Raw genomic sequence first — 15,602 nt, 5'->3', positions numbered from 1 at the left:
TAAAGCAAAATAAAGTTAAAATAAAAATAAAATAATAATAATATAAATTAAAAAATAAAATAAAATAAATGAATGTACTTTTAAATTTAAATTTTATATTTTAGAAGTTTTTTTAGAGTATAGTCGATTTACAAAGTTGTGTCAGTTGTAGGCATACAGCTGCTACTGCTGAGTTGCTTCAGTTGTGTTTGACTCTGTGTGACCCCATAGATGGCAGCCCACTAGGCTGCTCTGTACAGCCAAGTGATTCAATTATATCAGAGCATTGAATTCAGAAGGTTGGATATGGCACTCAAAAATGTGCCCTTCTAGGGCTTCCCTGGTGGCCCAGTGGTAAAGAATACACCTGCCAGTGCAGGAGACACAGGTTTGACCCCTGATCCAGGAAGATTCCACATGCTGCGGAACAACTAAGCCCACACACTACAACTACTGAGCCTGTGGTATACAGCTTGGAAGCCACAACAATTGAACACAAGTGCTGCGACTACTGAAGCCTGTACGCCATAGAGCCTGTGCTCTGCAGCCACAGAAGCCACTGCAATGAGAAGCCTGAGCACCGCAACTAGAGAGTAGCCCCTGTTCACTGCAATCAGAGAAAAGCCGACACACATCAGCAAAGACCCAGCACAGCCAAAAATAAACAAATAATTTTAAAAAAATGTGCCTGATAAAAATATTCCCAAATGTTGATGTTGCTACTGTGATGGTCACACACGAGGACCACTCTTCTAAAGCATTGACCACTATGGAGCATGGATAATTAACTTGATCCACTGGTTTGTACATACCCAGTACACTTCCTGAGCAGATGGTGACCCAGATCATCATAGCTCTGCTGGGAGTTCAAATCCATGAGTGAATTAAGCCTCTTCATTGTTAATGGATCCTTAAAGATCTGTTCTTCTAACTTTTATTTTCATTTCTGTGTCCTGCCATTTGAGTTCTTATCACAAAATCTGTGTTCTAAATTTTCTGGTTAACAGTAAAATTATTAGAAATCATAATACTGAAATGGGCTTCCCTGGTAGCTCAGCTGGTAAAGAATCTGTCTGCAATGCAGGAGACTCTGGTTCAATTCCTGGGTTGGGAAGATACACTGGTGAAGGGATAGGCTACCCAATCAGCATTCTTGGGTTTCCCTTGTGGCTCAGCTGGTAAAGAATTCGCCTGCAGTGCAGGAGACCTGGGTTCAATCCCTGGATTCGATCCCTGGGTTGGGAAGATCCCCTGGAGAAGGGAAAGTCTACCGACTCCAGTATTCTGGCCTGGAGAATTCCATGGACTATCCATGGGGTCACAAAGAATCAGACATGACTGAGTGACTTTCAATTCACTTTTACTTTCATAATACTGAAATAATCATTATTATATTCTACCACCACCACTAATAACAAAGTTTTGGCTATTGTTAGGCAGCCATCTCAGCATCTACTTATGTTAGCTAATTTCATTCTTTCCATACACCTATAAGTTGGGTGCTTTTCTCATACCCCACTTTACCATAATTTCACTTAAGTATAAGGTAAGTTTAAGTTCTACATACATGGATTCATGGTGCTTTTGTAAGAGGTAGTGAAGGGATTTGAACTCAGGCTTCCAGACTTTAGAATTGACCTCAGAGCAGGAAAGGATTATGTGACTTGAAGAGTCGGTCAGATTCCATCACTTACCTTTTGAAAACTTCCAATTGAATAAAGTCCCAAATAGTTTTTCTGATCTTCAAGATCTCATTTCTGACCACAAAGACGTTGAGTTATTGAGCTGAAAGCATCCAGCAGGATTCACACTCAGAACCTGAGGTCAAGATTAGAATATGTTACCTGCAACTCCCAGCTGTTATGACTGTGGTCATAATATATGTGAGATAAACCACATGACTTTGTTAATGAGACTATCTTTCCCCCCAATTACTTGAAGATAAAAATATTTTTCTCATAATGTGAAAAAGTAGCACTTTTTTTCTTTTCTTTTTTTATATAAATTTATTTATTTTAATTGGAGGTTAATTTTTTAATATAAATTTATTTATTTTTACTTTACAATATTGTATTGGTTTTGCCATACATCAACATGAATCCACCACAAACACAGCAATTGGAGAAGGAGCAAAATGCATAGGGTTTTGGGGGGAAGCTGAAGGAAAAAAAGCAATAATTTGTTAGTTTCTAATTTCTTAAAATGAGAAAAACTCAATCTGCCAACACAAACATCCAGAAAGGCTGAGCTTTGCTTTTTCTTTTCCATTATTGTTTTTTAAGGGGTATTGAATATAGTTCCCTGTGCTACACAGTAGGGCCTTGTTTATTCATTCTATTTAATATATACACTAGTTTGCATCTGCTGATTCAAAATTCCCAATCCATCCCGCCTCACCCTCCATCACCAGGATTCAGATTTGATCTTGCCAGCCCTCTCTTGACATCTCACCACCTTGCACTGATAGAAGTCAGTTGTCCTGTTGTCAGAAGCCCATTTGATAAGAAACTAAGGGAGTCCTCTGGCCCACAAAGGACTCAGTCTTACCAATAGCTATGTATGTGAGCTGGCATTCAGATACTCTTCCAGGCAAGATTTGACAAGACTATATAGCCCAGGCCCACATTTTGAATGTAGACTCTCTAAGATGCCTAGAAGTATTTAAGCAAAATAACAGAATGCATCACAGTAAACAGTGTGCAATATAACAGCATACATCAATTGAGCAGAAAAAGTAGAGCTAAATTTTAAACTAACTGAATTGAAATATTTTAAATTCCAACAGAATTAGAACTAGAATTGGAACTGTCACTCAGAATAGCAAGAACCATAAATTTCCAAGGCATAAATTCCAAAACCCCAAACAGGACTATTAAAAAAAAAAACCAACAGTAGCAAGCTCTCAGAGATATAAATCTTAATTAAGGAAATAGAAATACTATCAGAATTTTGGTATGGAAGACATGCATATGTGCGGGTGAAGTTGCTGGAATAGTGTCCAACTCTTTGTGACCCCCATGGACTGTAGCCTGCCAGGCTCCTCTGTCGATGGCATTCTCTAGGCAAGAATACTGGAGTGTGTTGCTCTGCCCTCCTCCAGGGGATCTTCCCAACCTAGGATTGAACCCACGTCTCTTGCATTTCTTGCATTGGCAGGCTGGTTCTTTACCACTAGCACTGCTTGGGAAGCCCATGGGAGGCATAAATCTCTCTAAATCATATGACTAATCAAAGATTTACAGATATAAAATCACATATTGCTTTCTCTCATTGAAGAAATAAGTGCGTGAATTTTATGGTGAAATAAACAACTTGGAACTCAAAGGTAAAAAGTAGAGGTCAACCTCTTCTTGGGAGTAGGAAGGGTCTAGGTCCTTCTGTATACATTCACTTTTCTCCTTTTCTTCTTCCATGAAGTTAGCAGATCCTCAGAGACTGAGGCCATGGGCCAATTTGGCTAATTATCTTCTAGATGCATGGAGGTCTCCAGGCTGCATCACTGTAAATAATTGACCTGTGCTTCCCAGCCCTTCAGTTAGTCAGCTCCAGTCCAATGGGTTCTATATCTGTGTGTCTCATTCGCCTATAGATGTTGTCTGCACCAGGAAGCACATACCTGAGGCTGTCTTCCTGCATGTTCTGAGGAAGAACTCTCAGCCCTTATCCAACATCAGGTAGGGGAGATGGAAGACATCTGCATCTCTTAGTCCTGCCCCAGCAGAGACACAGCACAGCCCAATGAGTGCCAAGTGCAGTGAGAGACACCGAATGCAGGAAGGATTGGGGGAGCCTTGTTTTCTCATCATCAAAGCAAAGGACAGATAGGATAGCCAGTAGAAGGACACCAAAATGGATAGATAAGCTCAGAAGACTATGAAGTTGATGTTGTTGTTACTGGTGGGGATGCTAGAACTTTTATTTAATTGTCTATTTTCCTCCCATAATTATTCTATCTTCCATAGGCACCTTTTTTTAAAACTTGAGCAGGTAATAGTTTTCTCTGAAGTACCCTCTGGGCTTCCCCAGTGGCTCAGTGGTAAGGAATCTGCCTGCAAATCAGGAGCCTCAGGAGACCCAAGTTCGATCCCTCGGTCAGGAAGATCCCCTGGAGGAGGGCATGGCAATCCACTCCAGTATTCTTACAAGCAGAATTCCATGGACAGAGGAGCCTGGTGGGCTGCAGTTCACGAGGTGGCAAAGAGCTGGACATGACTGAAGCAACTTAGCACAGCCCAGCAAAGTGTCCTTCAAGTGCTTCAAATGATCACAAAGGTGATAGTGATGAAAATTGTGATAATAACCACAATATCACAAAGCCTTATGTAGGAATTCATGTGCCAGGCTCTGAACTAATGTTTTTATGTAACTTGTTTTCTTTTACCTACATTATTACCCCCCAAAAGAGAGCAACAAGCTTTATTATCATTTTACACTTGAGGATAGGAGCACATCTTAGGATAGATATTTAATGTAATTTCAATCTTGCCCTGTGGTAGAGAGGCGGTAAAGTCCAATTTGAATACAGACAGTGAAATTCCATTTTGTTTGTTATTATTCAGTCGCTAAGTCATATTGAACTCTTTGAGATCCCAAGGACTGTAGCCCATCAGGTTGCTCTGTTCATGGGGTTTTTCCTGCTAAGAATACTGGAGTGGGTTGCCATTTTCTCCTCCAGAGGATCTTCCCAACCCAGGGATTGAATCTCATTGCAGGCGGATTCCTTACCACTGAGCTACCAATGAAGCCCAAAACTCCACTTACAAGACCCTTAAACAGATTTCTCTCCTGCCAACCCAAACTACATTCAGGGAGCTGAATTTAAAAGAAACACAAACTCTCTGTAAGAAAGAATTTATACCTAAGGCTGATTCATGTTGAGGTTTGACAGAAAACAGCAAAATTCTGTAAAGCAATTATCCTTCAATAAAAAATAAATTAATTAAGTGAGAAAAGAAAAAAAGAATTGGCTTGAAAAGCTCTTAAACTGGGATGAGAAGCCCACTTAATGTTGAGAACTTATTTGGTCTTAAAATTTTTGATGGTTCATAAGAGGTTGGATCTGATGAGAAATCAACCCTTCACAAACCTTTAGGATTAAAGATATATCATAGTTAAGAAGTGTTACCTAGCTACTACAAACAAAAAAACAGCAAACAGCAATCTCAATTTCAGAACTTTCTCTGAGACTATTATAGTACTGATAGAAAAATATTCTGTAATAAGAAAAGCAAGTTCAGGGTCTTAATTAGAGTTTATTAATTAATCATTGGTGCATAAAATATGAATGCTATCTTCAGGAACAGTGATAGTGTATGATTTTATGCTTCAAAATTTTGTAAAGCAATATCGGAAGAATCAATATAGTGAAAATGAGTATACTACCCAAAGCAATTTACAAATTCAATGCAATCCCTATCAAGCTACCAGCCACATTTTTCACAGAACTAGAACAAATAATTTCAAGATTTGTATGGAAATACAAAAAACCTCGAATAGCCAAAGCAATCTTGAGAAAGAAGAATGGAACTGGAGGAATCAACTTGCCTGACTTCAGGCTCTACTACAAAGCCACAGTCATCAAGACAGTATGGTACTGGCACAAAGACAGACATATAGATCAATGGAACAAAATAGAAAGCCCAGAGATAAATCCACACACATATGGACACCTTATCTTTGACAAAGGAGGCAAGAATATACAATGGAGTAAAGACAATCTCTTTAACAAGTGGTGCTGGGAAAACTGGTCAACCACTTGTAAAAGAATGAAACTAGATCACTTTCTAACGCCGCACACAAAAATAAACTCAAAATGGATTAAAGATCTAAATGTAAGACCAGAAACTATAAAACTCCTAGAGGAGAACATAGGCAAAACACTCTCAGACATAAATCACAGCAGGATCCTGTATGATCCACCTCCCAGAATTCTGGAAATAAAAGCAAAAATAAACAAATGGGATCTAATTAAAATTAAAAGCTTCTGCACAACAAAGGAAAATATAAGCAAGGTGAAAAGACAGCCTTCTGAATGGGAGAAAATAATAGCAAATGAAGCAACTGACAAACAACTAATCTCAAAAATATACAAGCAACTTATGCAGCTCAACTCTAGAAAAATAAACGACCCAATCAAAAAATGGGCCAAAGAACTAAATAGACATTTCTCCAAAGAAGACATACGGATGGCTAACAAACACATGAAAAGATGCTCTACATCACTCATTATTAGAGAAATGCAAATCAAAACCACAATGAGGTACCACTTCACACCAGTCAGAATGGCTGCGATCCAAAAATCTGCAAGCAATAAATGCTGGAGAGGGTGTGGAGAAAAGGGAACCCTCCTACACTGTTGGTGGGAATGCAAACTAGTACAGCCACTATGGAGAACAGTGTGGAGATTCCTTAAAAAATTGCAAATAGAACTACCTTATGACCCAGCAATCCCACTGCTGGGCATACACACCGAGGAAACCAGAATAGAAAGAGACACATGTACCCCAATGTTCATCGCAGCACTGTTTATAATAGCCAGGACATGGAAACAACCTAGATGTCCATCAGCAGATGAATGGATAAGAAAGCTGTGGTACATATACACAATGGAGTATTACTCAGCAGTTAAAAAGAATTCATTTGAATCAGTTCTGATGAGATGGATGAAACTGGAGCCGATTATACAGAGTGAAGTAAGCCAGAAAGAAAAACACCAATACAGTATACTAACACATATATATGGAATTTAGGAAGATGGCAATGACGACCCTGTATGCAAGACAGGGAAAGAAACACAGATGTGTATAACGGACTTTTGGACTCAGAGGGAGAGGGAGAGGGTGGGATGATTTGGGAGAATGACATTCTAACATGTATACTATCATTTGAATCGAATCGCCAGTCTATGTCTGACACAGGATGCAGCATGCTTGGGGCTGGTGCATGGGGATGACCCAGAAAGATGTTATGGGGAGGGAGGTGGGAGGGGGGTTCATGTTTGGGAATGCATGTAAGAATTAAAGATTTTAAAATTTAAAAAATAAAAAACAAATTTAAAAATAAAAATAAAAATAAATAAATTTTTAAAATTAAATAAATAAATATTTTTAAAAATGTATAGCCAGTAGGAATTTGCTGTATGACTCAGGGAACTCAAACTGGGGCTCTGTGACAACCTAGAGGGGTAGGAGCTGGAAGGGAGCCTCAAGAGGGAGGGGACATTATGTATACCTATGGCTCCACCATGTTGATGTATGGCATAAACCAACACAATATTATAATTATCCTTCAATTAAAAATAAATAAAGGAAAAAAAGAGATATTAAAAATGCATTTATAGAAATATGAAGTCCACTAAGAGCAAATACTTATATTTGAGTTATATGTGAAGAGACTTTGACCACAACACACACATTTGAGTGAACACATATTTCCATGGAAGATGGATGTCATAAAACCAAATAAATATGAAAAATCTCTAGAAGTTAATTTAAAAAATAGAAATGCTGGTTAGGAATTTTTAATTTTTTTATTTTTAATATAAATTTATTTATTTTAATTGGAGGTTAATTACTTTACAATATTGTATTGGTTTTGCCACACATTAGCATGAATCCGCCACAGGAATACACGTGTTCCCCATCCTGAACCCCCCTCCCTCCTCCCTCCCTGTACCATCCCTCTGGGTCATCCCAGTGCACCAGCCCCAAGCATCCAGTATCATGCATCGAACCTGGACTGGTGATTCATTTCATATATGATATTATACATGTTTCAATGCCATTCTCCCTAAAATTTATACCCCAGAGAGTGGTTTTAGCTGTTTAGGACTACATTACAAATCAAGAGAGTTTCTTGTACAGCATTTGGATAAGATACAGTATATTTGAGTGTTTTTCAGTGTCCTTTAATTAGAATGACTTTTCTAAGAGAGAAAAAACTTTTACTATAGGTTTTTCCTTCAAAATTAAGGGGACACATATTACATCATGTTCATGGATTTATTATGTCAAAAAGTCCTTACTTTTTTCTTTGGCCTCATGCCTCTAAAATAGGTAAATAAAGAAGCAAATGATATTTGGGGCCTTATTAAAGATGAGCTCACAACTGAGAAATGTTGCTAAAGTTGCTAGGCTATGTGGTCATCAAGTGTATATATATTTTATTTTTTAATTTAAATTTATTTATTTTAATTGGAGGCAAATTACTTTACAATATTGTATTGGTTTTGCCATACATCAACATGAATCCACTTAAATCCAAAGTATGGACACTTCTCTGGGTGCCTCTATATTTGTTTTGTTTACTCAATACTCTTCTTTTCATAAGGTGCCCCATCTACATGGAAAAAAAGAATTTAACGGGTGTCTCCAAATTCCTTCTCTTGGGCCTCTCAGATGATCCAGACCTGCAGCCCCTTCTCTTTGGGCTCTTCCTGTCCATGTACCTGGTCACCGTGCTTGGGAACCTGCTCATCATCCTGGCTGTCAGCTCCGATTTTCACCTCCACACCCCTATGTACTTCTTCCTCTCCAATTTGTCCTTGACTGATGTTAATTTCAGCACCACCACCATCCCCAAGATGCTAGTGAACCTCCAAACACACAGCAAATCCATCACCTATGCAGGCTGCCTAACTCAACTCATCTTTTTTTCTCTTTTTGCATTTTTGGAGAGTCTCCTTCTGACAGTGATGGCCTATGACCGGTTGGTGGCCATTTGTCACCCTCTACACTACCTGGTCATCATGAACCCCCGCTTCTGTGGCTTGTTGGTCCTGGTGTCATTTTCCATCAGCCTTTTGACCTCCCTGCTGCACTACTTGATGGTGTCACAGCTTACCTTCTGTGCCACAGTGGAAGTTCCTCATTTCTTTTGTGATCCTCCTCAACTCTTCACCCTTTCCTGTTCTGACACCTTCATCAATAACATATTAATCTATCTCATTGGTGCCATCTTGGGTGGAGTTCCACTCTCGGGGATCCTTTACTCCTATACTCGAATTATTTCCTCCATTCTAAGAGTTTCATCTTCAGGTGGGAAGTACAAAGCCTTCTCCACCTGTGGTTCTCACCTGTCAGTTGTTTGTTTGTTTTATGGAACTGGCCTTGGGGTGTACCTCAGCTCAGCTGTCTCATCTTCCCATAGGAAGAGTGCAGTGGCCTCAGTAATGTACACTGTGGTCACCCCTATGCTGAACCCCTTCATCTACAGCCTAAGGAACAAGGACATAAAGAGTGCCCTCTGGAGGATTATCATCAGAAGAACCTAATTTCAATACCTGTGTCATATGTACCTATATGTGTGTGTGTGTGTGTGTGTGTGTGTGTGTATGTTCCTAAGACTGGTAAAGGCAGTAACAACAAATATGTGCAACAAGTGATTCTGAATATTCAGTCTCACACCATATATGTTTATGTATTTTTCCTATTAAAATAGCTCTAATGAAAGAGCCGACTCTTGAGCGGCTTCATGAACTATAGCATATCAGGCTCCTCTGTACTCCACTATCTCTTGGAGTTTGCTCAAATTCATGTACATTGATTTGGTGATGCTATCTAACCATATCATCCTCTGCCACCCACTTTTCCTGCCCTCAATCTTTCCCATCATCAGAGTATTTTCCAATGAGTCAGCTCTTTGCATCAGGTGGCCAAAGTATTGAAGCTTCAGCTTCAGCATCAGTTTTTCCAATGAATATTCAGGGTTGATTTCCTTTAGAATTGACTGGTTTAATCTCCTAACAGTCCAAGGGATTCTCAAGAGTCTTCTCCAGCACCACAATTCAAAAGCATCAATTCTCTGGTGCTCAGCCTTCATGGTCCAACTCTCACATTTGTACATGACTAGAAAAACCATAGTTTTGACGATATTGACCTTTGTCAGCAAAGTGATGTCTCTGCTTTTTAATAGACTATGTTTGTCATAGCTTTCCTTCCAAGGAAGGAAACGCAGCTCTATTTATTGTTACATATTGATTCTATACTTTTCCTTTTATTATTCCCTATTTGTCATATGTATCCATACTCTACCATAACAATCAATACATCCAATATATTATTGCTCATTAATTATCTTTTTGTGAAAATAGGATGGGTATTTCATTTCTAAATCAGAGAAATTTGAAATTGAAATAGGGCACTATGAATACTGAGTTTACATAAGCAGTTATCAATTGGGACTTTCCTAGGAAAACTGGGGTATATGCTTCCCAAGGAGTAGAGAGGAGACTACCTACCAGAGAAAAATTGATTTCAAAATTTTCTGATAAATCTCCTTCCCATTCCATCTAACTTCTCCCCAATCATATTACTTAGTGAGACAGAAGGGACAAAAAAATGACTGATTCCACAGCTTAAGTAGTCAAATTTAAAGAGAATGATGGTTGCAAGAGGCTTTGGGATCAGGAAAAGGGGAGTTAGTGTTTAATGGGCACAGAGTGTCCATTAGGGGAAGATGAAATAGTTCTGGAGATGGATGGTGGTGATGGTTGCTAAACAATGTGAATGTACTTAATGCTGCTGAATTGTACACTTAAAAATAGTTTGGGAGGTAAATGTTATGGTTTTTTTTTTTCTTACCACAACAAAAAAAAAAACTCTTGTCAGAAATAAGAGATGAATTGCTCCACATTTGGGTGTTAGCCTTCAGGAATCAACTCCTAGAGGTATCTGCCTCAGCTTCAGAGAGCCCACACCTGATGACTGCATAATGTGGGGTTGTAAGCATTGGGCTCCTTTCCCCCAACTGCAGCCAACTCTAAGGGATCATCTTTAGAGCACCCTGGTGGTTTTCATAGAACTTTGAGGGTCTCCATCTTGGCTTGACTTTTCCACTGCCCTTTCATGCTATGGAGAGTTTGCCAAACCACAGAGTCTAGGGAACAGTTCCCACAAGACTGTCCTCATTTCAGACACCAACACAAGTGCAGTGGTTCCCAGAGTGACTCTCACCTTGGGCATCTTGGCTCCAAATTCAAAAAATATAATAACAAAAAACATAAATCTCCAAGACAGAAAGCCCAAAACTCGAGACCAGGACTATAGAAAGAAAAATATGACAATGCCAGAGGCAGAAAACTTAACCATGAACATAGAAATACTATCACATTCTTGGGAGAGAAGACCAAAATCTCTCTAGATTTCATGATTAATTCAGTGAATTTACAGACATACAATCATGTATTGCTTCCCCTAATTGAAAAAAAAAAGTGTCTGAATTTGATGATGACAAAATAAACTGGAAGGCAGAGGTGAGGAGTACAAGTCAGCCTCTTCCAGGCTCTACTGGATCCTTCCTAATACATTCACTTTTTTCCTTTTCCTCCTCCAATAAATTAGCAAACCCTCAGGGATTGAGAGACCCTGGACCAGTTTGGCTAATTATCTGCTCTGTGCATGAAGTTCTCCAGGCTGCGTCACTGTAAATAATCAGCCTGTGCATCCCAGCCCTTCAGTTAGCCAGCTCCAGTCCAATGGGATCAATACCTATGTGTCTCATCCTCCCAGGGTTGTTGTCTGCACCAGGAGGCCCACACCTGAGTCTGTCTTACCGCCTGTTCTTAGGACAAAGCCTCAGCCTTCGTCCAATAGCAGGTAGGGGACAGGCAGCCAATCAGCAGTGCTCAGTCCTGGTCCAGCGGAGCCACAGCCCAGCCCAGAGAGTGCCAAGTGCAGTGGGAGACACTGAGTGCAGGAGGGATGAGGGAGACTTGTATGCTCATCATCAAGGCAGTGGGAGTTATGATAGTCAGTGGGAGGCCATCAAAATGCAAAGATCAGCTCAAAGCCTATGAGGTTTATGTTATTGTTAGTGGTGGGGATCCTAGAGTGCTTATTCAAGTTTTTGTCTTCCTTCCACATTGGTTGTCTTCCTTGGGCATCTTTTCTACTTGATTAGGAAATGGGTCCTTCTAAAGTGTCCCCTAAGTTCTCCAGATGCTCTTGAAGGCAATGATGAAATGGTGACAATAACCACGGTATTACAAAGACTTATGTAGGAATTCATACGCCAGAGGCTGGAGTAAGTTTTTAATGTAGTTTGTTATTGTATTTGCATTGAAAGTGTGCATGTTTTAGTCACTAATTCATGTCCAACTCTTTGCGACCCCATGGACTGTAGTCTGCCAGGCTCCTCTGTCAATGGAATTCTCCAGGCAAACTGGAGTGGGTTGCCATTCCCTTCTCCAGGGGATCTTCCCAATCCAGGGATCAAACCTGGATCGCCTGCATTACCAGCAGATTCTTTACCGTCTGAACCACCAGGGAAACCGCAAGAATACTGGAGTGGGTACCCATTCTGTTTTCCAGAGGATCTTCCAAACCCAGGGACTGAACCCAGGTCTCCTCTATTGCAGACAGATTCTTTATTCTTTGATCCAACAGGGAAGCCCTTTATCTGCATTCCCATTCCCCAAAAGAGAGCAACATACATTATTATCATTTTTAACCTGAGGATAGGAATTTTAATTTTAGTGTAATTTTGATCAGGCTCTGTGGTAGAGAGGAGGATAAAGTCAGATTCGAATGCAGACAGTGACACTCTATTTTACAAGGCACCTTGACAGTATTGTCACTTGTGACACTCCATTTACAGAGCAAAAGTGACACTCCATTTACAAGTCACCTTGACAGTATTGTTTCCTGCCAATCCAGCCAACAATTAGGGGGCTGAATTTAGGAGAAACATAAACTCCCTATTAGGAAGAATTGGCACGAAAAGCTCTCTTAAGCTGGCATAAGGAGGCCAACTTGGTGTTTGAGACCTGATTAGGTCTTAAATTTTTTGACTGTTCATAATAGGTGGGATTTGATGAAAAAATCAAGCTTTCGTGTGTATATTCAGGAGGAGAGGGATATTGAAGTTTTACCTGGCCACAACAAACAAATACAGCAAAATATAAACTCAACCTCCAATATTTTTCTGAAAGTATTTGATACTGATGGAAAAAAATTCTGTGTGTCTCTGGAAACATGTTATGTAGGCCTTCCACCCATTTTTATTGATTTTTTTTTTCTGATACTGAGTTTCACAGGCTTTTTCTATATTTTGGGATTAATTCTTTGTCTATAGCTTCATTTGAAAATATTTTTTCCTATGTTGAGGTTTGTCTTTTCATCTCATTTATGGTAATCTTTTCTGTGCAAAATTTTTAAATTTTAATTGGGTCCCATTTTTGTTGTTGTTATGTTATCATTTTATTTTCATTACCCTAGGTGGTGAGTCAAAAAAGATCTTACTGTTATGTATGTCAAGGAATGTTCTTCCTATGTTTTCCCCTTAATACTTTATTTATGAATTGATTAAATTCAGTTTGGACACTTATCTAGGTGCTTCTAACATTGTTTTGTGTATTCAACACTCTCTACTTTTTTTTGAAAGGTGTCCCATCAACATGAAACCGCAGAATCTAACAGGTGTCTCAGAATTCCTCCTCCTGGGCCTCTCAGATGATCCAGACCTGCAGCCCCTTCTCTTTGGGCTCTTCCTGTCCATTTACCTGGTCACCATCCTAGGGAACCTGCTCATCATCCTGGCTGTCACCTCTGATTCCCACCTCCGCATCCCCATGTATATCTTCCTTTCTAACCTATCATTGACTGATGTCAGTTTCAGCACCACCACCATCCCCAAGATGCTAGGGAGCCTCCAGAAACATAGGAAATCAATCACCTATGCAGGCTGCCTAACTCAACTCACCTTTTTTTCTCTTTTTGCATGTTTGGAGAGTTTACTTCTGACAGTGATGGCCATTTGTCACCCCCTACACTACCTGGTCATCATGAACCCCCGCTTCTGTGGCTTGTTGGTCCTGGTGTCATTTTCCATCAGCCTTTTGACCTCCCTGCTGCACTACTTGGTGGTGTCACAGCTTACCTTCTGTGCAGAAGTGGGAATTCCTCATTTCTTTTGTGAACTTTCTCAGCTCCTCAACCTTTCCTGTTCTGACACCTTCATCAATAACATATTAATCTATTTCATTGGTGCCATCTTGGGTGGAGTTCCACTCTCAGGGATCATTTACTCTTATACTCGAATTATATCTTCCATTCTGAGAGTCTCCTCATCAGATGGGAAGTACAAAGCCTTCTCTACCTGTGGTTCTCATCTGTCAGTTGTTTGCTTATTTTATGGAACTGGCCTTGGGGTATATCTCAGCTCCACTGTCTCATCTTCCCGTAGGAAGAGTGCAGTGGCCTCGGTGATGTACACTGTGGTCACCCCTATGCTGAACCCCTTCATCTACAGCCTAAGGAACAAGGACATCAAGAGTGCCCTGTGGAGAATTATTATCAGAAAAGCCTAATTTCAATACTTGTGTAATTTTTCTGTTGTTGTTTGTTAAGACTATAAAAGATAGTAAAATCAAATATGTGCAACAAGTAACTGTGATGAATCTGCAGTTCCATAGCATATACGTAGCAATCTGGCTTTCCGGCTACACCTTTTTTCCCTCTTAAATTAGCTCTACTGAAATCGGGACATTATTTGGGGGTCATAACCCTTCCAAGATTTTGCACACCACCTCATTGTACACGTCTCAATTTCCTTACGTATTACCCAAAGCCCTTGGTCACAGGCAGTCTTATTTCTATCACCTCCAAATAAATACAGATCTATTTCTTGTCATACACTGAATCTATGGGCTTTCCTTCTGGCCTAACAGTAAAGAATCCTCCTGCAGTACAGGAGATGAGAGTTCAATCCCTGGGTTGGGAATATTCCATGGAGAAGGAAATGACAACTCACCCCAGTATTCTTGCCTGGGAAATCTCATGGACAGAGGAGCCTGGCAGGCTACAGTCCCAGAGGTCCCAAAACATGTTAGTGACTAAACAACAATTGATTCTATGTTTTCTTCTTATTATTCCCTATTTGTTATGTGTATTTAAACCCTACCTTAATGACCAAGACATCTAATATATTTTTGCTCCTTAATGAATTTTGGCAAATAGGATGGGTATTTCATTTCCAAACCAAAGTATTCTGATATTAAAATGGGACACCATGAATACTAAGTTTGAATAAGAAGTTGTTAACTGGGACTTTACTAGGAAAACTGGGATGTGTGCTTCCTGAGGGGTAGATATAGAGTACCCACCAAAATAAAGTCAATTCCCAATTTTTCTGATAATTCTCCTTCCCATTCCATCTAACTTCTCCCCAATTATATTACATAAGTGAAGTTGCTCAGTTGTGTGCGACTCTTCACAATCCCATGGACAAGCCTACAAGGCTCCTCCGTCTGTCGAATCTTCCAGGCAAGAGTGGGTTGCCATTTCCTTCTCCAGTGGATCTGCCAAACCCAGGGATTGAACTCAGGTCTCCCTCATTTCAGGCAGACGCTTTACCCTTTGAGTCATCAGGGAAGCCCAATCATATTACATAATCAGACATAAAGAACAGAAGTTGAGTGATTCCCACCGATATGAAGTACCTAAACTAGTTAAATTCCTATAGACAGAGAAGAGAATGATGGTTGCCAGAGGCTTTGGGAGTTAGTGTTTAATGGGCACAGAGTTTCAGTTGGGGAAGACAAAATAGTTCTGGAGACGAATGGTGGTGATGGTCGCAAAACAATATGAATATACTTAATGCCACTTAACTGTACACTTGAAAATAGT

General features: G+C 39.8%; 2 protein-coding genes across 2 annotated transcripts; both read left to right on the top strand.

The window, feature by feature from the left end:
• Positions 1 to 8,311: 8,311 nt before the first annotated feature.
• Positions 8,312 to 9,250, top strand: LOC138441725 (olfactory receptor 7E178-like). The gene has a single exon (XM_069592812.1). It carries the CDS (start codon positions 8,321 to 8,323, stop codon positions 9,248 to 9,250), a length of 930 nt encoding a protein of 309 aa, XP_069448913.1. The 5' UTR covers positions 8,312 to 8,320.
• Positions 9,251 to 13,348: 4,098 nt separating this feature from the next.
• On the top strand, positions 13,349 to 14,284 carry LOC138441724 (olfactory receptor 7E178-like). Its single transcript, XM_069592811.1, has one exon. The coding sequence runs from the start codon at positions 13,373 to 13,375 to the stop codon at positions 14,282 to 14,284; it is 912 nt and encodes a 303-aa protein (XP_069448912.1). The 5' UTR covers positions 13,349 to 13,372.
• The last annotated feature ends 1,318 nt before the right edge of the window (positions 14,285 to 15,602 follow it).

Source organism: Ovis canadensis, chromosome 5 (genome assembly GCF_042477335.2).
Source record: "Ovis canadensis isolate MfBH-ARS-UI-01 breed Bighorn chromosome 5, ARS-UI_OviCan_v2, whole genome shotgun sequence".
In the NCBI taxonomy this organism is placed as follows: domain Eukaryota; kingdom Metazoa; phylum Chordata; class Mammalia; order Artiodactyla; family Bovidae; genus Ovis; species Ovis canadensis.
The sequence above is the reverse complement of the archived record's forward strand: the minus strand, read 5'-3'. Positions and strand labels throughout refer to the sequence as shown.

Bases quoted from the DNA above. Each gene is read 5' to 3' on its own strand.
- LOC138441725 (XM_069592812.1), top strand. From the start codon at position 8,321: ATGGAAAAAAAGAATTTAACGGGTGTCTCCAAATTCCTTCTCTTGGGC.
- LOC138441724 (XM_069592811.1), top strand. From the start codon at position 13,373: ATGAAACCGCAGAATCTAACAGGTGTCTCAGAATTCCTCCTCCTGGGC.